Source organism: Gekko japonicus, unplaced genomic scaffold (assembly GCF_001447785.1).
Source record: "Gekko japonicus isolate JY-2015 unplaced genomic scaffold, Gekko_japonicus_V1.1 scaffold240, whole genome shotgun sequence".
Lineage (NCBI taxonomy): Eukaryota > Metazoa > Chordata > Lepidosauria > Squamata > Gekkonidae > Gekko > Gekko japonicus.
In genome coordinates this window covers 1,129,155-1,153,528 of record NW_015164672.1, presented here as the reverse complement: position 1 = coordinate 1,153,528, position 24,374 = coordinate 1,129,155, and the positions used below count along the sequence as shown (strand labels likewise).

The 24,374-nt window shown below is 46.2% G+C and overlaps 1 protein-coding gene across 3 annotated transcripts in view; it reads left to right on the top strand.

Moving 5' to 3' along the window:
* The window catches only part of IGF2BP1 (insulin like growth factor 2 mRNA binding protein 1), a 101,913-nt gene that overhangs the window by 69,749 nt on the left and 7,790 nt on the right, over positions 1 to 24,374 (top strand). For 2 of the 3 annotated variants that reach the window (XM_015409231.1, XM_015409232.1), the window contains exons 3-9: positions 7,337 to 7,385; positions 9,757 to 9,808; positions 12,083 to 12,146; positions 14,085 to 14,366; positions 15,244 to 15,378; positions 16,446 to 16,568; positions 22,462 to 22,597. In XM_015409231.1, the coding sequence (XP_015264717.1) occupies positions 7,337 to 7,385; positions 9,757 to 9,808; positions 12,083 to 12,146; positions 14,085 to 14,366; positions 15,244 to 15,378; positions 16,446 to 16,568; positions 22,462 to 22,597 (841 nt within the window). The remainder of the gene's footprint in view (positions 1 to 7,336; positions 7,386 to 9,756; positions 9,809 to 12,082; positions 12,147 to 14,084; positions 14,367 to 15,243; positions 15,379 to 16,445; positions 16,569 to 22,461; positions 22,598 to 24,374) is intronic. The other variant, XM_015409234.1, reaches the window with a different exon arrangement.

Below are 24,374 nucleotides of genomic sequence, written 5' to 3'. Positions count from 1 at the left end.
GATGACCTTTCAGAAAGGGCCTTTCCCTTTCCAGGTTTTTATATGAGCAAAGTTAAAGCTGAATGGTCAAAGCCATTTTCTAGCAAGACCATACCTAGTCTACTTAAGAGACTGTATCCAGTAACTTCCTCTGCTTCAGATGTTTTACAGATTCCAGCTGTAGATGCCCCAGTGGCTGCTCTTCAGTCATCAGGCTTACTTTCAGAAGATGGTCAGGGCAATCTGCGAAACAGCATAGATAAGAGATCTGACACTGCTCTACGCAGATCCCATGAAGCTTCTTCCTTGGCAATTAAAGCTTCTTCTGCCGCCTCTACAGTGTCCAGAGCGGCCATTGTATGGATGAGAAAATTGATACAACTGCTGCCAGAGCAGTTGTATACATGGCTACTGGAGGGTTTTGGTCTGGTTGAGATCCTGGCAGGCAGATTATCAGTCCAAAGTTATTGTCTCAGGATATCCCTTTCAAGGAGACAAATTATTCGGGGAACCCCTGGAGAAAATATTGGTGGAAACCCGTGATAAAAAGAAATCTCTTCCGAAATTTGTTCGGCTTGGCGATAAAAGGCCATCCTCATTTCCTCCTGCTTCTTCTTCCTCCTCTTTCGCATCTCGTCCATACCAAGCGACGCCCAGAGCTAGGCAGGACAATAGAAGATCATTGTGGGGAAATAAACAGTCCTTTTGGCGTGGGGGCTTCAACAACAGGTTTCCAAGATCATATGGAAACAGACAAGATAGAGGAGAGAGAGAACCTAAGACCCCTAAGGCGTGACTACCCGTCTCCCCCGGTGGGAGGACGTCTTCTACTCTTCAGCAAAGAGTGGATTGACTCTCACCCGGACACCTGGACGAGGGAGCTTGTTCAGGAAGGCTACAAAATAGAACTCTTATCAATTCCACCAAATCGATTTCTGTCTTCCCCCAGTCACAAAAATCCTGTCAAAAGGGAAAGAACCAAGACAGCCATAACTCACCTTCTGAATATCCAGGCCATAGAAGGTGTTCCAAGGAACGAACAGGGGGACGGAGTGTACTCCATTTTTTTCACGGTCCCCAAGAAAAACGGGGACTGGAGGTCTATTCTAGACTTGAAATTCTTAAACAAATTTGTTCAACCAAAGCACTTTTGCACGGAGACCCTGCGGTCCATCGCGGAATCTCTAAAACCACAAGAATTTCTCTCTTCTATAGACCTAACGGAGGCATATCTTCACGTCCCTATGTTTCTCCATCACCGCAGGTTCCTTCGCTTCTGCGTGGACAGGGAACACTTACAGTTTCAGGTTCTTCCCTTCGGCTTGGCCTCGGCTAGGAATATTGAAGTCATGGCAGATGGGGGGGGATGCTGAGGAAGCTTGGAATATACTCAGTTGTGAAACCTAAATTTGGTTTACTACTCTTACAACATAAAACATTTAGAACATAGATTCAGATGCGTAGCCGTGTTGGTCTGAAGCAACAGAACAAAGTCTGAGTCCAGTGGCACCTTTAAGACCAACAAAGTTTAATTCAGGTGCATGCACATGAAAGCTTATACCCAGAATTAAACTTTGTTGGTCTTAAAGGTGCCACTGGACTCAAACTTTGTTCCATTTAGAACTTAGTGATTGTATAAAATCGTACAAAATTGTACTGTTTGGCATATTTATGAAATATGGAAGTATAAGGCTGCAGTCCTAAGCGTGCTTAATGGGGAGTAAGCCCTGTTGAGGCCTTAAATATTCTAGCACGGAGGTGGCTATGCAAGACCCACCCTTCTGGGAGCCGGTTATTGGCTCTTAAAGGTGCCATACTAGGTTACAGCAGTGAGTGCTCTGATAGAGCTGGGGTGGTTCAGGGCTTTGTGAGGCTTGAGGGATCAGTTGGGGAGGGACCTCAGGTGCAACAGTGGGCTCTGGGATTGAAGGTCCATGTCCCAATCAGAAACCAGGGCTGTATCCCAAGGTCAAGGGGTTGATTTAGACTTCTGGAGTTCCTTGAGTAAATCTAAGTGGGCTCCTGGAGGTATTTCAGTTGGCTCTTTCTGTGGTGATGCAAGGAGCTCAGGCCCATCCTCATATGAGTTCTTGGGCTCTTTGCCTGACAAGGAGTCCATGTTCTGGTCCGTGACATTATCTGAGGGGCTGGGCTCTCTCTCTCTCTGGAAATCTCCAGGCAGAAGCTGGACAACCATCTCTCAGAGATGCATGAGCTTCGGCTTTCATACACCAAGCAGGGCAGTGGGCTAGATGGCTCATAAGACCCCTTCCCATTTTGTGATTCTTTGACAGATTGTTTAGTCAAATGCCCAGTCCTAAGAAATAAGAGGTGTCCTGATGGATCAGACCAGTTGTCCATCCAGTACTGCATCCTCTTTCACATAGTGGCCAACCAGTTGCCCTGGAGGACCAACTAACAGGGGATAGAGGCCAAAGCTCTCCCTTGATATTCCCTCCTAGCTCTGGTATTCAGAGGCTTACTGCCTCTGAATGTGGAAGTTCTGTTTACTTACCCTGGCTAGTAGCCATTGATAGACTTCTTCCCTGTTAAATCTGCAAGTCCCGCCCCTCCTCCAGGGCTCTGAGCCAATCCTTGTGATTTAGGCCTCATGCAAATCCATGTGATTGCCAGCCAATCAGAACCCGTGGAATTTCACTGGATGGGAGGGGGTGAGCTCAAGAAAGGTGAAGAAAACTATTCCCCCCCTTTGGATAGGGATTTTGTGGCTCTGGAAAGGAGTGTCACCTTAGTTAAGGTTTGGGGTTCGGCTTAAGGAAGAAAGCTTATTTTAGTGGTTCAAATAAGCATCCTAACTGGTGTGTGTCGGTTCTGTAGTAAGGTGCTCTGTAAGAAAAAGAGCAGCCTTGAACCTGTTGTGATAACCTGTCCAGAGAAGGGGGAAATTGAAGCTCCCTGCAGAGGTTATTTACTATGAAAGCCAGCTTTGCATTATGTATTACGTCATCCACACATCATATTTACCTTTGTAAATATTTTGTTTTCTGTTAAATAAATCTTTGTTGTTCATCTCCATTTGTATCTTGTCCATCAAGTCAAAAATCTAAGAAATGTGATCTCTGGCTGTGGTCACACAAGCAGTTTGAGCCGATATAGTTGCGTTACGATATAGTTGCAGTTAAAGAGCATGATCAGACAACGACATCTGCCTTCTGTGCCCCAGTCGTCAGCACCGTGTCCGGCCTGTCCTGGAAGCGGAATTTGCTGACACAGGGGAAAGTCTGGTCTTTACGTATGCCAGCATTTCCACTCCATTTCCCCCCCATGTCTGAACCCTCGTGTTGCAAACAGGTGACAGATGGGAAGTGTGAATGGTCACTTCTGTCTCAGTCGTGGGTTCCTTTTTTCGCCCGTTAGGGATGTGCACATAAGCACATGTGAGCATAAGTGGCCCCCATTGCCAGCAAGGGCTGTGCTCTGTGACTGAAGCGCTGGTAGTGTGGATGCTTCAGTGTGGGACCGTAGCGTGGAGGAGCCACTTCAGGGTGTGCTTTCTGGTCAGCCCTTCCCGTGACGATTTAAACCACTGCAAATAGAAGCGCTGCCAGATCGCTCCAAACCTCCAGTTTGACCGCAGCCTCTATTTACCTGACATATAAGTACGGCCCTAGTCTAGCAGATTTTCGAATAAGAGACCTTTCGACTGGTAGCATGTAAGCTTTGTACTCCACAAAGCTTACATACTACCAGTCTTTAATTTAAGGCTTGTGTCCCTCTTTTCATTTGATTGTGGTTGGTTGGGGTATAAAGAATCTATAGGAAAGACCAGAATGGGGGACTGGATATTCTTTAGTCCTGAAGGCAATTCCCTCAGAGCCTTCCCTCCTCTCCCTGTCACCCCATAGCTGCCACACCATCTAATCCAGTCCTACAGGATTGTCTTTGACTTTCTGAACCCCACATCCTCTCTTTTTACAAGTGCAAGTCCCTTCTAAAGCAGCTGACAATGCCGTCTTAAACAGAATCACACCTCTCTAAGCGCATTCACTTTAGTGGATTCAGAAGGGTGTAACTCTGTTTAAGATTATACTGTGAATCGTGCCAAGAGCACAAGGGGAAACGATTTGGAATGGTAGTCTCTGCAATGCCAGTTAAGCCCTGTGTGTAACTGGTCTATCAAACAGAGCTAGTGTTTCCTTGCAGAATTTGGGATGAGGAGGAGGAGGAGATAAGGCTGGCTGCAGAAGACGGAGGATGTGACAGGTACAGAGCGATAAAATATGGGTTTGCATGGGTGAAATAGTCACAGCAGGTCGTGCCCCACATGACCACGGATCTATTACGGTATTTACATTTCATCACCCCTAAATCACAGCTGCTTGGTGAATTTAGGAATGTCCAGCAAGGCGGAGACAGTATCCACGATCCACCTGTAGTTGCGTGTGGCAGCTGCTATAGCAGGATGGGTTAATTTTGGCATTGAAAATTCCCAAAGATTCTATTTTGGGAGGCAGGATTTTGGAAGAGTGAAGTGGGGAGGGCGGGGAGCATAGCAAGTTGCTCTTGTCTTTTGGACCTTTTTCGTAATCTTCTATTGCCGTTATTCTTTTTAATTCCCCCCCCCTTCCGGGGTCTCAATCTTTCTCAGCCATTAAAACGAGAGCTTGTTTCATAGACAACCCCCTAGGCCCTTTATAGAGATTCTTTCTCTTTATTGATCCCCTGAGATTCTCACTGACGCTCTCCGAGTGTAATTTTGCTTGTCCCATCTCCTTCCGATGGATGCGATTTTCAGAAAGCTCTGGAGAGTTGTGGAGGAGACAAGGATCCAGATCCTGAATCCGTCAAGCATTAGGAAAGGAGTTTGAATGATGCCTTGGTTTTCCAGGATGTGGTTTTCTAGGAGACGGGGGTGGGGGTGGGGAACAAAACCATGTCTGATAAAAGATGATGTTACACTTTGTGCTCTCTGACCAACATTTTGAAAGAGGTATCAAAAAATCTATCTTGCAGAATAATTTTAAGACTGGGTTGAAGAACCTGTTCAAGATCGAAGGCCACCTTTGGAGTTAATGGACTTACAAACTGTATAATTCTATTTAGGATTACAGAATTTATGATGAGCCGGAGAGATGTGGTAACAGGATGTGATAGTAGTCACTATCTTAAATTGTGTTTTAAAAAGATCATCCAGCCTTTGATATGCAAGTTATTTCAGACAAGGGAAAATGTTTACAGTGAATGAATGGAAGCCGTCATCATGGGATTGGGTAATAAGGGCTAAAGTCACTAATAATGTCAGGAAAAAAGACCAAAAAAATAACAGCTGCTGCTGTTTGGCATTGGGAAAACAAGAGCTGGTTCCAGGAAACCCGGATCTACCTATTTAAAAAACAGCAGGGCTAGTTTGGCCCTTAGTAATCGATCTACCTAAGCAAGTTAGACTAGACAGTTTATCTGATGTGTCAGATTTGGACCTTGCCGCCGTTTCAGATTTGAAGTAGGTGTGAACTTTTTTTGTCCACATGGTGAACTTTGAGATAATTTTTAGGAACCAGTTGAGTCCATAGAGCTTTTTTGCTGGGGGGGGCGGGGGAGCAGCAGAATCACTTTCCCATAGTGGCACTTATACACCAGATGTGTGGGGTTTGGCTTTTATCTTGCCATCCTGCTCAGCTAAGTGCGGTGCCAGTCCAGAGTAAGGAACTTTCCATTGGTGGAAGAGCCTTTTGTAGAATCCCTTTCCTATGAAAAAGAAACCTTTTGAAAAAAAAATGTCCTTGGAAAAAAACACCTCCCCCCCCCCGGATGTTTTCTCAATAGGTTTATGTTTGATAGGAAATTTAGTATTACATACATGTCAGTTTTCTCTAGAATTTCTGGGTTTTCCCTGGGAAGGAGGGTGGGAATTTCTCCTCATGTCTTAAAATTTTCCAGAAATGTTACATTTCTAGGAGCTTGCCTCCATGGGTTTCAGAGTGAAGTGCTCATGAACTGCTCAATAAGTATGCATATGTGGATGTTGAAGGCATAAAATTGGGAAGTTGTGCGCAGTGTACAAAATGACAGAGACCCCTGGCCTTACTGGAAAATAATTGGTCTGTATAGGGGGCTTCAGTCAAAATGGCCACTGGCACTAGGGTGTGCTTCCCTTGGGCCACAGGTTATCTGTGCCAACTGAGGATAATTGTCTTGACTAAGGGGAAAGTTTCCTCTTGCAGAGACAAGACCCAAATGTTCACAGGCCTTTGCCACCTCCTGGACACTGTCAGTATGTTGTGGGCAGTGTTCCCTCTAAGCTGAGTTAGTGTGAGCTAGCTTACAGTTTTTTTAGCCTCTGGCTCACACATTTTTGTCTTAGCTCAGGAAGGCTGGCTCCAGAGCAAACTAATTCATGCAGTAGTCAAATTACCTGCTCACAACTTTAATGCCAGCAGCTCACAAAGTAGCGTTTTTGCTCACAAGACTCCATAGCTTAAAGGGAACATTGCTTGTGGGGGGGGGGTCAGTGTTGTCAGAGTTTAAATGTGCAAGGAAGTGGAGCACTGACTATACCACGATGGCTTTCTAGATAGATAGTAGAGTTTATGTTTTAGATACAATTCCTCCCCAAACAAAAATATGTAATATACAGAGTTGCTTTGGTTGATCCTGGTCAGTACAGTCTACTCTGCACAGTTTCGGGCGTTGAAAAATCTTTCTCAGCTCCTGGTACTGGAAATTCTTTTAATTGGAGATGCCAGGGACTGAACCTGTGGCCTTCTCCACACAATACACTTTCTCTGACACTGAGTTATAAGCTCATCTCTTCGTTGTTAGGCAAATTCTGTAGTCTCAATGAGAAAAATCGAGATTTGATTATCTTCTATCTGATAAGAATGCCAAGATTACTCATCAAGTAGCTAGATTCCGTCTGGTGATATTTAGGTCTCGGAAACTGTACTGTAACTAGAGTTTAATTTTAAATTGTTTTTATTTGGTCTCCTGTATGCCTGAATCTTTAAGTGTAAATGTTTTATATGATGGATCACAGTACACATTCAGAAGTGGGAACGCATTTCAAAACAAGAAGTAGTTACAAAGCTTCCGGCTGATACCAATCCAAGTGTAACTCTTGCTGTGGCAAAAATTTTTATCAATGGTTTCTAATGACTTTTATTCATAATACTATATTTTTTTCCTTGTACTTAGTATTTCTGGTTGTTTGGTTATTTTCTGTATTATTGGTTTGTATTATTCTGTATGATATGGATTATGTATTTTGTTTGCTTATGACCTGTTGGCCTGTGAGCACAAAGTACAGAATAAAAGGAATCATATATGATTGGTCAAATGACCGTAATAAAGAATGAAAGAACGAACGAAATCTAAACTCTCTCCCCCCCCTTTATTTTAGGAGCCGCAAGATTCAGATACGAAACATCCCCCCTCAGCTACGATGGGAGGTAAGTGAGGTGACTGAAAAATATGCGGTCTAAAAGTGTGTCTGTATCTTAGAAACCTTCACTTATATGTGAAACAGCCCGTGCTATGTGGAGAGAGTGAGTGTGTGGGCCAAGACCGAGCAGAGCGAGGGTTGAGTTTCTTTGTTCCTCTGTATGCCTTCCTCTTGCTGTGCATCTGGGGGTAGTGGAGCTGGCTCTTCAGAAAGCTGTTCTCGTTGTGGAGTATCTTAATAGAAAAGAGTTTCACAGGGACCTATCATTGCCATGACTGCTGGGTAACTTCCTGGGCTGAACAGGTCTTCAGCACTTTTCCTGTGTTTTCAGCCACCAAGAGGCAAGGTGATGCAAGGTTCCAGGGGAAGGGGTTTTCTGGACTGGGCTGGGCTGGGCTGGGGGCAGAATAGGCAGCTTTAGAGGAGGCTGTGGAGTTTGAAGACTACGGATGTCTGCTCTGAACACAACATCAGAGTGGAGGCCTGGTAGCAACCAGACTGCCTCCTGTTCTAAGAATCATAAGATCACAGAGTTGGAGGGGTCCATAAAGGTCATCTAGTCCAACCCCCTGCTCAATGCAGGATCAGTCTAGAGCATCCCTGACAAGTGTTTGTCCAGCTGCTGCTTAAAGACTGCCAGTGAGGGGGAGCTCACCACCTCCCTAGGCAGCTGATTCCACTGTTGCACAACTCTTACTGTAAACCCCCCCCCCCCAATATCTAGCTGGTACCTTCCTGCCCTTAGTTTAAACTTACTGGATCCCCTCTATGCTCATCCAGGTCTAGCAACTGAATGTTGTTAAAAGCAGGGCACTATCTTGGAGTGTGCCCCCTTGAGTGTCTGTATGTGGAGAGAGGCGATTGATTGTGTGTGTCCCCCCCCCCATGCAAGAGTCAGTCATTGGTTGGTCAGTCTAAGCTGCCCAAGCTGACCTCCGCGAAGAGAGTACCCAGCTATCTGCCCACAAGTACCATTTATCTATTAAGATATAAATATGGGGTGTCATTTTTTTTAAAGCATCTTTGCATTTTCTCAGTGTTTGGGGGAAGCTTGTTTTCTTCCCTTGCCTTAAGGCATTTTTGGTGCACTTGTGAATAGTCAAGGCTTCAGTGTATGCCAGTGCATATTCTTGTGGCAATTCTGCAAACCCTTTAATAAAAGGAGATGAGATAAATTCATGGAGGATAGCCGTAGAAAAGAGCAAGTGTCCAGTAGCACCTTAAAGACCAATAGAATATGTGGCAGGGTCTGAGCTTTTGTGAGTCACTGCTCACTTCTTATACCTGATGTTCTGAAGAAGCGAGCAGTGACTAGCGGAAGCTCGTACCCTGCCACATACTTTGTTAGTCTTTAAGGTGCTACTGGACTCTTGCTCTTTTCTACTGCTACAGACAGATTAACACAATGACCCATCTTGATCTATCTTCATGGAGGATAGGTCCATCTGTGGCTACAAGCCATGGTGTCTTAAGGGAACCTCCACCATCAGAAGCAGTAAATTGCTGAATACCAGTACTAGGAGACATCATTGGGGGGAAGGCCCCGGCTTCTGTACCGTTTGTTGGCCCTCTGTAATAACTAGTTGGCCAGTGTGTGAGACAGGATTCTGAACTAGATGGACATAAGAGATTTCCTGCTGCATCAGACCAGGGATTCATGTAGTCCAGCATCCTGTCTCATTCTGGAGGGCCAACAACAGGGCATGGAGGCCGAGGCCTTCCCCTGATATTGCCTCCTGGCACTGGTGTTCAGAGGTTGACTGCCTCTGACCATGGAGGCTCCCTTTAGTCACCAGATTCTCTTTAGTCACCATGACTAGTAGCCACTGATAGACCTATCCTCCACGAGTCTCTCTGATTCCCCTTTAAAGCTTTCTGTTCCTGTGGCCAACAGACCATTAGTCTGATCCATCAAGGCTCCTTTTATGTTTTTATGTTCTTATTCTTGAACTTCCTTTTAATACCAGGGCATAGAGGAGGAGGAAGACCTTGGGAAACATGGCAAAAGATCCAGTGCTGATATAACACTGTCCCCACACAATGTTACTGCAAAGGGTTCAGTGGGACTGTTTAATCCAAGTGGCTTTGCTCATTTTGACTGTAGTAAGCCCCAGGTTGTGTCATTGCAGTGCAAACGTCTGCTTGCAGAACAATTGCTGGGGTGGCTATTTGTTTTTAATTGAATGATATTTGTGTATTTTTTATTTTGATGTGATGCTTTCCCACTCTGAACATTTGGAAAGGAGGAGAAGCGAAATAATGTCCATTCAACAAGGAGACCTTTAGGAGAAAGTGTTGTGAATGTCTGCTGTTTATAACTCTGTCTGGCAAGAATATTGAGGGTAACACAATTTCTCCCCATTCTCACATTTGGGTAGGTTCTGGATGGTTTGCTAGCTCAATATGGTACAGTGGAAAACTGCGAACAAGGTAAGATTCTTTGGGAATGTTTAGAAAACGTATAGGAGTGTGCCTTGGAGCAAAATACAGGAGCCAGACCACTGGATCCTAACGGGGGCTTTATCACTGGCTGCATTCAGATGTCAGAAGATACTTCCGTTTGTTTGTAATGGGCACAAACTGGAGTAGGGGGGGGGGCTGGAGAGGGAAGGCGGAGAGTCCCACTCTGTTAAGCCCACAAACGGTTGGATACAAGTTGATGAGTTACGAAGAAAATAAATGTTAAGATCTCACCAGAAGCCACAGCAGAAACAATGTAAGACAATACAGGCCCCGGTCACACGGAGAATTCGCCGCACGAAAAGCATGAATGTCGGGCAGCTTTTCGGGGCGCAATCACACCGCAACATCTGGGAAGCGTAGCGCACCCATGGCCAACCCGTGGCATCCCGCCGAAGATGCGGAGTTAAAAAGTACCAAGGAAAAGTGCACTAGTATCCAGAAAATGTGTGGCACAGGCAGGCGTCTGATCGCGGGAGCGCTAGTATCCCGTGGTATCCAGTGTCCGTCCACGTCCCGTCACAAACTGGATATTTTTCATAAGCGCATGCGCACGAACACGAAACGCTTGTGTGATCATACCGTGCCGTTTCTTTGCCACGCTGCAGCATCGCTGTGTGATCACAAACGCGAAACGCTTGTGTGATCATACCGTGCCGCTTCTTTGCCACGGTGCAGCATCGCTGTGTGATCACCAGCTAACAGCCGAAGCATGGAGACTCGAGGGACTGTGTGATCAGGCTACCGCGCTTTATTTTGCTCTGGGGCGAACAGCCACGCCCCCGCCCCCACCCCGCGCGTTATCAGGCCCGTGTGACCGGGGCCACAGTCACACTAAAGCAGTTAAAACCCTCTTGCAAACACCCCCCCAACCATATACTAAGCATACTGACAAAAGGGCCTAAGTTAACATAAGAAGAATAGCAGAGCAAACCAACTCTCAGCAAACAAGATCCAGTTTGTCAACTGTTGGTCTGAAGCAGTAGAACAAATTTAGAGTCCAGTGGCACCTTTAAGACCAACAAAGGTGTATTCAAGGTATGAGCTTTCGTGTGCAAACAAGACCTCATACCTTGCACACAGGAGCTCATACCTTGAATATACCTTTGTTGGTCTTAAAGGTGCCACTGGACTCTAAATTTGTTCTCAGCAAACAAATTAACAAACCCACCAAGTATAGCGGTAAAACCACAGATAAACCTGCAAAACATAAACCGTGATCAAAGCATTCAGAACATCTTTACCTGACAACAGAAAACCCATCAAGTCTGATACCAGGTGAGTAACTGAATGCAGACATTGGGGGCAAATTGGAAATTGTTTTCTTCTCATGAACTGGGATTCTTAACCCTGGCTAAATCCTATTTCAGAATCTCAGTTTCAGGGGTCAGGAGGGCACAGGGACACAAATGCTAAGGCACCTGCGGTTGAACCTGACGGCAAATTTGGAGCTTAGTCAAAGGCTTCCCAAGCCAGGCAGGTTTCTGTTGCGCTCCATGTGCAAGGGGTGAGTGCATGAGCCTGATAGCAAGATGTGTTTGTGCCCATCATGAGTAAACACCAAATATTTTGTTGTGGCATCTGAATACAGTGACTCTCTTGCTCTCAACCCTCAATACGCACTACCTTTGTTTTCTCTCAGTGATGGAGACAGGAAGTGAAGTGACTGGTGAGCTCCAGTTCTATTGGATTGCCCTTTCCCCTTCCAGGCTCTGCCCTCCCCTGGGAGAGGGAGATCTATTCTAATCTTGCTGGGCGTCCTAAGAGACTTCATCCATTCACTCCTGTTTTTCCCCTCAGGCTTGGGTTGAGCTGTTAATTCTATTTCTTTTTGTAAAATATTTTTTTGCTGGTTTGATGATATGAATATTATTGTTGTTGTTGGTATTATTAGATTTTTAATGCTGTGCCATTTTATTGCTGTCTTAATTAGCATGCTGGTTTTAAATGTTTTATAAGATTTTAAAGTTGCTGTTGGGTTGTTTTTTTTTTTAAAGTTCTCTATTGAGAATTTCATTTGGGTTTTAGGCTGTTGGTTGTTGTTGAGGTCTTTTTACAGCCATGGAGTGAGTTTTGAATAATTTTTGTTTATAGTATATTAGGAAGCCTTCTGGTTTATGAGCCATATTGAGAGCCTGTGTTGGAGGAAAAGTACCGAATATACATTTAAAAAATAGTCATAATAAATACTTCCGCCAGTAATGTCCCTTTTAATTAAGTCAGATTTCTTTTTCTTTGTGTCAGTGAATACAGACAGCGAGACAGCAGTTGTCAATGTCACATATGCCAACCGGGAGCAAACCAGACAGTAAGTTAAGAGAGTCTGCAATTATATACAGTGATTTATTGCCGGGGGGGGGGGGGGGGGGGGGGTGTATAGCCTGCTGTACTTCTCACCTGAGACATCACAATAGCTTGCAACACTATTCTCCCAGCCTTCACTTTATTCTCACAACACCAATCCTGCAATGTAGGTTATGCTGAGAGCAAGACTGGTCCACGGTCACCCAGAGAACTTTTACAGCAGGGTGGAAGTTCCACAGAAAGGCTGTCTTCCCACCCTGAGGAAGTTGTGTGTGTTGATTCCACCTCCGCATGCCTAGACAGGGAGAAATAGAGTTGTGAGTGGCCACCAGGAGCATTGGCACCTTGCATCTGCCATTGTGTGGGTGAGTGGTCCCATAGGTGTCGTCTTCCTGCCGAACTGGCCCCAGTTAGAAAATCCCAGGTTATTCAGGTACTTAGAAATTTGATGCAGGTACTTAGGGCCATGAAGAATCCCAAATGCCGTGCGCATATATATGGCACCTAGAAATGTTTCACTTGTTTCTTAAGTGGCTTTTGCCAGTTCAGATTCTCACATTTAAAAAAGAATGATCAGGGGTTACCCATTGTAAACTGTGTGTCTGTTAAACCCTGATCTTAACCAGCCAAGCTAGTATGATGGGTTCCTACCCAGAAACTCTTGGTCTCTCTCCTCCAACTATGACACAATGTGTAGATGTAATGGAGAGGGCAGCAATATCGAGGTTAGCATTCAAGTTATTGGTGTTACAGGTGGCTGCTTATATGGGATGCTTGGCTCAGGTTGTCCCATGATGGGGTCTTGCTCATACCAACATCTCCATCTATAGGCAACTTCTGGGAACTGCAATCCATTCTCATATTACACTCCAGCGGTGCTGTCAAGATAGATTGGCCAAGTGGAGAGCCAGCACTATGTAGTGGCAGAGGGCCAGACTGCAATCTGGGAAACCCAAGTTCAAATCCCCACTCTGTCACAGAAGCTTGCTGGGTGACCTTGGGCCAGTCACATATTCTCAGCCTAATCTATCACACAGGACTGACATGAGGATAAAATGGAGGAGAGGAGAACAAAATAAACCCCGGTTGGGGGAAAAGGCAGGGGATAAATGGATATGACTGAAGTGAAGTCAAAGAAACACAGTCATACAGAGCATTTAGTTGTTAGCTTTGCTTCTGCTTAGGGTGTAAAATGGCCATGAAATACAACCTGCTGCTTAGTGATGCTGTATATTTATAAATGCCGAACATGAAAAATAAATTATGGACTTAATTGATAAGGGGTTCTTGCTGTTTATGCTGGAGAGGGAGAATGTGGGATGGAGTCACTTTGCAAGTGGGTCCTGAAAAGCGCATTATGTTTCAAACTGGGCCCTGAACGGTACCGTAAGATTCAAAGAAGGTCCCACTTGAAAAGTTCAAAGAACCATTGCTTTGAGTGAGACGCTGACGTGGGGTCAAGCTGGAAAAAACTAGTCACCAAGTCATCCTTTGTAATGTGGACCCAAACTTTCCGATGACTGATAAATCCCTTTAAGCAGTCATATGATGTGTACTGGCAAGTCAGGTGTACCTCCTGTCCTTTATTACAGGTAACTCAGAGAGGCTCTTGATAGCCATCTCTCCGATGTTGAGGATCCAGGGTTATTTTTTTTAGGTATTTATCTGGTTTCCCTTAACATGCAGGTTGGTTGTTAGGTGCACTTGGGCCATGGTTAGCCATACCTACCTCACAGGAGAAAAATATAAGACATTTTGGATCTCCATTGGAGAAGAACAATGGCGTATAAATGAAGTAAATAAACTTTAGACTGTGGCCCCTCCTGAACTGCCTGTAGTTCATAAACTAGCTCATGAATATAATATGTGAGATGCACCTAAGCAATTTGTGTGTGTGTCTCCGCTCCTCCACCGCCATTTTGTCCTCTGCCTGTCTTTTCAGAGCCATCATGAAACTTAACGGACACCAGCTGGAAAACCATGCACTGAAGGTCTCCTACATCCCCGATGAACAGACTGTGCAAGGCGCGGAGAATGGGCGCCGGGGAGGCTTCGGCACACGGGGTGCCCCAAGACAGGGTTCCCCTGTGGCTTCTGGAGCGCCTGTGAAGCAGCAGCCAGTAGACATCCCCCTCCGACTTCTCGTTCCCACCCAGTACGTGGGAGCCATCATTGGCAAAGAGGGCGCCACCATTCGCAACATAACCAAGCAGACACAGTCCAAGTAAGGCCACAGCTGCTTAGCTGTACTATCATATCAATCTACCACCAAGAGTGTGCTAGGGGCCTGTGAACACAGTGAAAGCTCAGCCCTGGCTTGGAGGGTCTTCACAGTTTGGGATGAGCAGTTGCAAGGTCAGTGGGGGCAGGCAGAGGGCCTCAGAGAGCAGATCCAAAGGTAGCCTTACAACAAGGTGATCGCCCCCCCCCCCCCCGAAGCAAATTTGGACTATTACGGGTGGAAGAGAGGGAGAGCAATATATGTATTTATTTTATTAGAAGGGTTTTTTGGTAAGCTTTTTCTTCCTGTAAGCCACCCACCCACTCTTCTCTGTATTGACGCTGCTGCCTCTGACCCTGAAAGGAGACAGCCCTCCTTACGTTTTTGCTACCCCTGTCTTCATTATAAATAGAGCAGCGAGCCACGCTCGCCCTGTAGGTCTTCTTGAACTCTTGCAAGTTTACTTTCTCTCACTAGAGTTCAGCCACCATTTTGATTTCCTTGGCAACCGACAATCAGAAATGGTGGCTGAACAAGAAGAAGGACTTTTGTAAGAGTTTGGGAGCTGGCATGTCCAGCTTGGTGTGTCATTTGAAAGAGGCCTGGGTGGGGATTGAGGGGCACTGTTTTCTCCCGCAGTTGGGAAATCACTTTAGGTCATCCCATTATTCAACCAACCCTGAAGGGGAACGTAGGACTTGAAGCTTCTGTTTCCCTAGCTGTCAGCCTTCTGAATCTCTGTCACAGACTGTGACTGTTTTCAAGTTTCTGTATTAAAGCGGCTTTTCTTCTTCCTCCCCATAGAACTGAATCTGTGTTACAGACTAGGACTGTTGTCGAGTTTCTGTATTAAGGCGGCTTTTCTTCTGCCTCCCCATAGAATTGATGTGCACCGAAAGGAGAATGCAGGGGCAGCAGAGAAAGCCATTAGCATCCATTCAACACCTGAGGGGTGCTCTGCAGCTTGCAAGATGATCTTGGAAATTATGCAGAAGGAGGCGAAAGATACCAAGACGTAAGGATGGGCTGTTGTCGGTCTGACCTTGGAGAAAAAGGCCTGCTTCTGCTACTCCCTACAAAGCAGCATTTGAATGTCCAGATCATTGTTTTATAATACCCAGTACTGAGAGCTTTTTCGCATTCTCATTTTCATCACCTGTGTGTCAACAGCCCCAGTCACACGGAGCATTTGCCCCGCTGAAAGCACAATACTCTGGCGGATTTTCCGGGAGCAATCTCACCGGAACATCTGGGAGGTGTAGTACTCCCGTGGCCAACCTGCAGCAAGCCGCTGAAGCCGCGTAGTTAAAAGCTCCAGGATCGACCTACCAGCAAATGGTTTGCCACGGGCTGCCTCTGGACTCCTGTGGTGTGATCACGCCGGCATCCTCTTTGCTGTGCGCGCCGATCGTGGAAGCCCCAGTATGCCACCGTCAAGTCTGATTGCCTAATCGCGCATCAGATTGCGATGGCGCAAAGAGCCACGCCTTCCCCCCGCGTTTTCTGGCCCCTGTGACCAGGGCCTATATTACTTTTTTTTGGGGGGGGGGATCTTTTCCACATGTCTTTTGCTCCCACTAGTGGTCGATTCGATATTACATCTCTGTATGTCAATTTCCCTGCACTATTAATCCGCACGGAGATATTCCAGACATCCAGTGATGTAATATCAAATTGACCACTAGAGGGAGCAAAACGCATGCGGAAAAGAATCCCCCTCCCAGCAACAGAGACACACAGGTGATGCAAATGAGAATGTGGAAGAGCCCTGATTGGCTGCAGTTATGTCCGTAGATTGCTCTCCAAAGAGAGAAATATCACCTTGATTTCATCCTAAGGAGCAACCCCTGTTCTATAAATCTATTGAGACAAGTGAAGCCTTTCCTCCCTCTAATCATATTTATGAATCGAATGCAAATCCCATCTGTGCCCATTTAGCATCTGGAAGGGTCCACAGCGTTTTGGGGCTTGCTCTTCCCTCAGGGTAAAATGAGGCTTAACAGGTAGGCCAGAATTGGCCAGCAGCGGGACAGGATATACTGGTCCATGACACCCCTCTTAATTTTTTTTCCCCCTCTCAAGTGCTGATGAAGTGCCCCTGAAAATCCTTGCCCATAACAACTTTGTGGGACGACTGATCGGCAAAGAGGGCCGAAACCTGAAGAAGGTGGAGCAGGACACAGAGACAAAGATCACCATCTCCTCGTAAGGCTTTTAATTTCTTCCACACACCCCACCCCACATTCAGTCTTTCTCGCCCTGTGCGACACGGCAAGCCCCTCCTCCTCCTTCCCCTGTGCTAAGTGTGAGTGAGAACATCCCTTAGGGGCCATGCTCTCACTTTGCAGAGGGAAGGAGGAACATCAGCCATATTTCTCACCAGAGAGTCAGCATGGTATAGTGGTTAAGGTTTCAGACTGGGCTTTGGGTGTCTTGAGCTCAAATCCCTATCCTGCCATGAAGTTCACTGAGTGACCTTGAAATACTTAAGCTACTTTCACATGCATTGGATAATGGACTTTCAGTGCACTTTGCCAATCATTTGCAACTCGATTTTCCCGTGTGAAACAGGAAAATCCACTTGCAAATGATGGTTATAGTACATTGAAGATGCATTATCCAATGTGTGTGAAATCAGCATTACTGTATCCTAGGCTAACCTAACCTAAACTCACAGTGTTATTCCATGAAGAAAAATTCAGGTGGGCAGCCGTGTTGGTCTGAAGCAGCAGAACCAAGTTTGAGTCCCATGGCACCTTGGAAGACCAACAAAGATTTATTCAAAGTGTGAGCTTTCGTGTGCAAAGCACACTTCTTCAGACAAATGGAACAAATGGAGCCAAGATGCCACCTGATCCGGTTTCAGCTCTGCAGCTGCATCTTGGCTCTGAGTGGCCCCTCCTAATGGCTGCCCCCCACCCTCTTTTTTCCTATAAGTAGCCCTTGTGGAGACAGGCTTCTCAAGTACTTACCATGATTCGGCGGGGGACACAGACGTCTTTGCAGGATCATTCCTGCGGGGACAACAGACGTGCCGCACCATGCCATCGCCAGGAAGTGACGCTGGGCGACGCTCTGGCAATGGGGCTGGAAACTCAATGGTACCATCGAGTTTTCAGCCCCATTGTTTGTTCCATTTGTGAAGAACTGTGCTTTACACATAGAAGCTTACACTTCAAATAAAACTTAGTTGGTCTTTGTTGGTCTTAAAGGTGCCACTGGACTCAAACTTTGTTTCACATGCTTATTGTGAGGATAAAATGGAGCTCACTAAACAAGTGAAGCTGCCTTACTACTGAGTCAGATCATTAGTCCAATTGAGGTCACTGGCAGCAGCTCTCCAAGGTTTCAGGCAGAGGTTTTTATTATTTTTAAAAAATAATTTTGATTTATAAACTGCCCTTCTCCGAGTTTACAGAGCACAGGGTGGTTAACAACAGGAAATCGATACCATTTAAAATAAAAATAAAATAAAATAGATAAGAACATTTTCCAGTGGCGCTAAATCAATCTACAAATTGCATTACTGTCTTGTAAACAGATGGAGAAAAAAGCAGGATGGGGGAGGGGAAGGAAGTGCCAGATGAGATGGTACTCATTGCTGTCCTCAACCAAAAGCCTGGCGGAACATCTCTGCTTTGCAAGCCCTGCGGAACTGCACCAGGCCCCTCCGGGCTCAGGTGTTATTTGGCAGAGAGTTCCACCAGGTGGGAGCCAGGGCTGAAAAGGCCCTAGCAGTGATCGAGGACAGCTGGGCATCTTTTTGGGCTAGAGCCCACCAGCAGGTTTTTCTCAGCAGAGCATAAAGCTCTTTTGGGGACATACCCGAGGAGGCGGTCCCAAAGATATGTGGATCCCAGACCACTCAAGGCCTTAAAGGTCAGTACCAAGACCTTGAACCTGACTCAGTACTCCACTGGAAGCCAGTGCTACCTACCACCTTAGAGGACTGGTAGGATAAAAATGTACTAAACAAATAGTAAATGGATATGTTCCTGGTTGATATTCTTTCCTCTTTGTGAAAAGGAGAACGTGTAGTTGGAGGATTTGCGTCTTGCTGCTGGTTGATACAAGATGAGCTAGATAGTTTAGAAGAGGTATGAATCTGCAGCCTGAGTTTGCCCTCACTTCGGCTTGCCCCCACCCTAGAGCCTCACCCAGCCGTCTCACTCCATGCACACCTTTGGGCCTTGACCATCTTTTGGGCACCCTTGCGTCCTAATAGTTTTATATATATGAAAAGGTAGAGTAGAGAGGGTGATACTCTGTACTAGTATCTTAGTTCCTAATGTATTAGGAGTAAGGTTAAAATATTGTAAGGCGAGATTCTGAGGGAGGGGCGGTTTCTCTGCTCTCTGTCCCCAAGGGATGAGCAATGGTGGGACATTTTCTTCCACCTCCAACAGGTAGCATCGCTTTCGTGACACCCAAAATTTTGCCAGTGTTCCCTGATACATGGCATTTCTGCAATCTCGTTTTCTTTGCTTGCAAGTTCCTCTTTCTTTGTTTTTGTTGTTGTTGTTCTGAACATGTTTTGATCTTCTTCGTGGTCTCTGTGCATCACACCCTTGGGAATACTGCGCCTGCGCTGACCTTCTCGGTACCGATAGCTAGCAAAAGGGATTTTCGCGCCTCTCCCAGGTCACGCGCCGGCTCCACTGCGCATGACCAAGGAGGGGCACGCAGATCCCGCCAGTTCTCTTCTGACCGCCGCGCTGGTAGGACGCCTTCTGCTTCGGTCTGTTAAGTACCAAATTTTTTTTTTTTGGCTAAACTTGCGTTTAGTTACTTTCTTTTTCTTTATTTTTGTAGTTAGCATTTTTCTCCGGGTGTTGTTTTGTGTTTTTCTCGTTTCCCCTCCGCTGGCCTATGGCCCCGCGGTGGGGTTGTTTCAAACGGTGCAAGACTTGCGGCCTTAAAATATCCCCCACCGACGGGCACTCACTTTGCCTCGTCTGTCTAGGGGAGTCGCACTGTGTGTCCAAGTGCGGACATTGCCGGAAGTTTTCGAACCAGACGAGAAAAAACAGGGCAGCTCGTCTGCATTTGGCTTTGATGGAGAAGGCACTATCCCCTCAGTCCTCCTCTCCATTGGACACGTCCGGACACGCCTCAATGTCGACCCTGGCTGAGGACACTTGTCCTCCCGTTCCGGGAACATCGACGTCGACGGTCGCAATCGATGCTTCGGCACCGAAACGTTCGACGCCGATAAAAGACCACCCCGTACCTTCCAAGATCCGGAAGCAGGGGATATCTGATGCCGTACCTTCCAAGATCCGGAAGCAGGGCAAAGACTCACAGCAGTCGAAGAAACCTAAAACGGACAAGTCGAAAGTCCATAAGGTTTCAGCTAGTCAAGGCCGAGATCTCACGCAAGAACCTCACCACCCGATCGGTTCAGATCTCGACATCGACCTTACTCAGCAGACAGTTCAGTCGCAATCTGATATGTCGAGTCGTCAATCCTCTCATGCTTCTCCGGAACGTGGAGTCGATGATCGACACCGACCGGCGTCCCCTCCCTTAGCCTGGGATGAGAGACAATGGCACTACTTATATGGGAACCGATACCCATACCCCTGGGCATTCCCTCCACCGCCCCCACCAGCGCCCGGCGTCACTTCCTGGCGACGGCATGGTGCGTTACAGGGAGGAATGGTCCGGCCGGGGAGCATGTTTCCCCCGCCAGATCGCGGTAAGTACTTGGGAACCCTATGTGGAGATTTTGTTCCATTTGTGAAGAACTGTGCTTTACACATAGAAGCTTACACTTCAAATAAAACTTAGTTGGGTTTTGTTGGTCTTAAAGGTGCCACTGGACTCAAACTTTGTTTCACATGCTTATTGTGAGGATAAAATGGAGCTCACTAAACAAGTGAAGCTGCCTTACTACTGAGTCAGATCATTAGTCCAATTGAGGTCACTGGCAGCAGCTCTCCAAGGTTTCAGGCAGAGGTTTTTATTATTTTTAAAAAATAATTTTGATTTATAAACTGCCCTTCTCCGAGTTTACAGAGCTCAGGGTGGTTAACAGCAGGAAATCGATACCATTTAAAATAAAAAAAAATTAAAATAGATAAGAACATTTTCCAGTGGTGCTAAATCAATCTACAAATTGCATTACTGTCTTATAAATAGATGGAGAAAAAAGCAGGATGGGGGAGGGGAAGGAAGTGCCAGATGAGATGGTGCTCGTTGCTGTCCTCAACCAAAAGCCTGACGGAACATCTCTGCTTTGCAAGCCCTGCGGAACTGCACCAGGCCCCTCCGGGCTCAGGTGTTATTTGGCAGAGAGTTCCACCAGGTGGGAGCCAGGGCTGAAAAGGCCCTGGCAGTGATCGAGGACAGCTGGGCATCTTTTGGGGCTAGAGCCCACCATCAGGTTATTCTCAGCAGAGCATAAAGCTCTTTTGGGGACATACCCGAGGAGGCGGTCCCAAAGATATGTGGATCCCAGACCACTCAAGGCTTTAAAGGTCAGTACCAAGACCTTGAACCTGACTCAGTACTCCACTGGAAGCCAGTGCTACCTACCACCTTAGAGGACTGGTAGGATAAAAATGTACTAAACAAATAGTAAATGGATATGTTCCTGGTAGATATTCTTCCCTCTTTGTGAAAAGGAGAACGTGTACTTGGAGGATTTGCGTCTTGCTGCTGGTTAATACAAGATGAGCTAGATAGTTTGGAAGAGGTATGAATCTGCAGCCTGGGTTTGCCCTCACTTCGGCTTGCCCCACCCTAGAGCCTCACCCAGCCGTCTGACTCCATGCACACCTTTGGGCCTTGACAATCTTTTGGACACCCTTGCGTCCTAATAGTTTTATATATGAAAAAGTAGAGTAGAGCGGGCGATAACTCTGTACTAGTATCTTAGTTCCTAATGTATTAGGAGTAAGGTTAAAATATTTTAAGGCAAGATTCTGAGGGAGGGGCGGTTTCTCTGCTCTCTGTCCCCAAGGGATGAGCAATGGTGGGACGTTTTCTTCCACCTCCAACAGGTAGCATCGCTTTCGTGACACCCAAAATCTTGCCAGCATTCCCTGATACATGGCATGTCTGCAATCTCGTTTTCTTTGCTTGCAAGTTCCTCTTTCTTTTTTTTTGTTGTTGTTCTGAACATGTTTTGTTCTCTCTAGTGGTCAATTTGATATTACATTGGTGATGTCCAGCATAAAAACCTGCAGTTTAAATTTGCAGGGAGATATGGTGGACATAACCCAGTGTAACATTCATTCAACCACTAGAGGGAGCAAAGTGTGGAACAAAAACCACCCCCTCCCCCCCCCCCCCGGGAGGGGGGGAGAAAAGGAACTTACAAGCAAGGAAAATGAGAATGAGGAAAAGCCCATAATATCTCTTATCTGTTGTAGCTTGGTAGGAAAATGAGAATGAGGAAAAGCCCATAATATCTCTTATCTGTTGTAGCTTGGTAGTACACTGAGCTCCCTACAGTTTCCACCACTGTTGGTGATATGACAACATTGTACTACCTTCAGTGAGTTTTGTGAATGAATGAATGAATTTTATTGTTACAGCGCATAGCCAGCAATTAGTGAGTTTTGTGCATAGGGGGCAGCATGCATCAGAATTGCCAATTGCACGGACTGCTCTGGTGAATGGCTTTCTGTTGTAAACGAGTTGACGACGCAGAACTGGGAGCAGAAGCTGGAGTAGACCTTGAGTTGGTATGTCTGTATGGACCTCCTGTCGTACCTTCTGGAAAGCGTTTGTTGGGCGTGCCTCTCGTTTGGCATATCCTGACTTGGCAAGACCCTCTGCAGCTGCCGTGCCTTGGGATGGCTTAGTCAAGGAGACTCAACATCTTCCCCAGTTAACTGTCCTTCTGGGGGCTGTGTGAGACGGTGCTTTTTAGAAGGGCTTTTGAGCCAGAAATAGTTGGACTTGATGTATCTCCTGCCACCCTGCAGTTGTTTTGTTGCTTGAACTGTAAGGGTTCTTTCCATTGAAAGTTTTTTTTTGTATGGATTATGAATTTGCTGATTGTCAGGCCCTTTGAAGGAAGGAAGAGCAGAGTATGACTCTTTGAACTGATAAATAAGCGCTTTTGATGGTCTCTTTTTGCCCTCCTAAGTCTGCAGGACTTGACCCTCTACAACCCCGAAAGGACCATCACTGTGAAAGGCTCCATTGAGAACTGCTGCCGAGCAGAGCAGGAGATCATGAAGAAAGTGAGGGAGGCCTACGAGAATGACGTGGCAGCGATGAGTGTGAGTATGCTCATGTCAAGTGTTTTCCTTTCATTCCCTCTGCCCTGGGACTGAGATGTACTTACGATGTCCCACAAGCAGCCACCACAGTCTGTGATTGACGGTTTTCCATCTAATGTCACTTCCTGTGGACTAGAAATGCTTGTTGATTTATGTGCAAGGCCATGATCATTTACTGGGCTAAATGAAACGCTGCAGAAGAACTGGGCAGAGGGAGAGCCTTTAATTAAGAATACATCCATCTTGATTTTAGACAGTGTCCTGATTCAGGGGAATAAAAGCCGCACACCCATTTCTGCGCCCACAGATAAGCAGTGGTGATAACCGAGGATGATTCACACAGAGTCTTCTGAGTATTCGGATCCCCATGACTCTAGAGCAGATTGTTGTTCTTCTTCCCACATTGTAGATGGAAGACGAAGGCTGAGAAATAGGGTCAGGTTAGACATGACACCTTTGAATCTGTGGCTTGAAGTGGGTTTGCAAACCACGTCTTGGGAGATGGGCACAAACTCCTGGCAAGTGTGCCAGTTTTCCCTGTTAGCAAGAACGAGGGTGTGGAGGAAGAAACCTTGTGTGTGCATGATGAGGGAGGAGGGGGCATGTGTATCCCCCGAGGGCACTCTAGGACACTGGCTTGGTGATACATTCGAAGGGAGATGTGGTGGCTTGCGTAAAAGCAGCCACTTATGTGTGATGTGAGATTGAGCTTGGAGCTCCCCGGGTTTCTAACTTATGCTGATGCTCACTTCTTACTGAGAGCCAGTTTGGTGTAGTGGTTAGGGGCGTGGACTCTAATCTGGGAGAACCGGGTTTTAATTCCCCACTTCTCCACGTGCAGCTGCTGGTGTGACCTTGGATCAGTCACAAGTCCTCTCAGAGCAGTTCTTGAAAGAGCTCTCTCAGCCCCACCTACCTCCCTGGGTGTCTGTTGTGAGGAGGGGAAGGGAAAGGAGATTGTAAGCTGCTCTGAGGCTCCTTCGGGTAGTGAAGGGTGGGGTATAAATCCAATCTCCTCTCCTCCTCCTCCTGTTCTTCTTACTCAAAGGTCTTGAACAGATCAAAATCCAGCCCTCTTACAGGCATTCCCCATAGCTAAATATTTGGTGACTGCTAAGGTGGTTTTCTGATCCTCATCTACAAGGAAAAAACGAAGGTTTTTTTAGGTGATAAATTCACATAACCTATTAAGAGGGAGGACAAATACCTTTCTCCCAGAAATAATTTCACATTCCAATAAAATATGTTCTAAAGACTCCAGCTGACCAGATCCACATTTACAAACTCTGTCTGAATACACTGTACCTGTGTATTGGCTTTCCACTGTAGCCAAGGGAAAAGAATTAATCAGGCAAGGATGAATGCTCTTTTATAATGAGGGGTTCTTAGGTCTCTTAAATAGCTTGAGATAGCACAAGAGGATGGGAATTCGAAGAACGCTGGTGAACATACATACCGTGCCCTCAGTAAGGTACTAGGAACGTCATTTCAGATCCAGTACTAGGAATGTCATTTGTCTTTTGGTGTCTGTATCTTTGTCATGACTGGTGGTCATTTTCCTCTACCAACTTGCGCACAGAAGCCTGAGGCTTACTGGTCTGCCGTTGCTGATCATTTTTTGTATACCTGTCTCAACAGTGTGGTAACACTTGATGGCACCATGGAAGCAACACATTGCACCCTGCCATGTGTTGAATGTACATGTTAATGCCTTAACCCCCCCCCCCAAGAAACACACCTGTGCTCAGAGTTGTATAGTAGGCACCCTCTCTCTCTC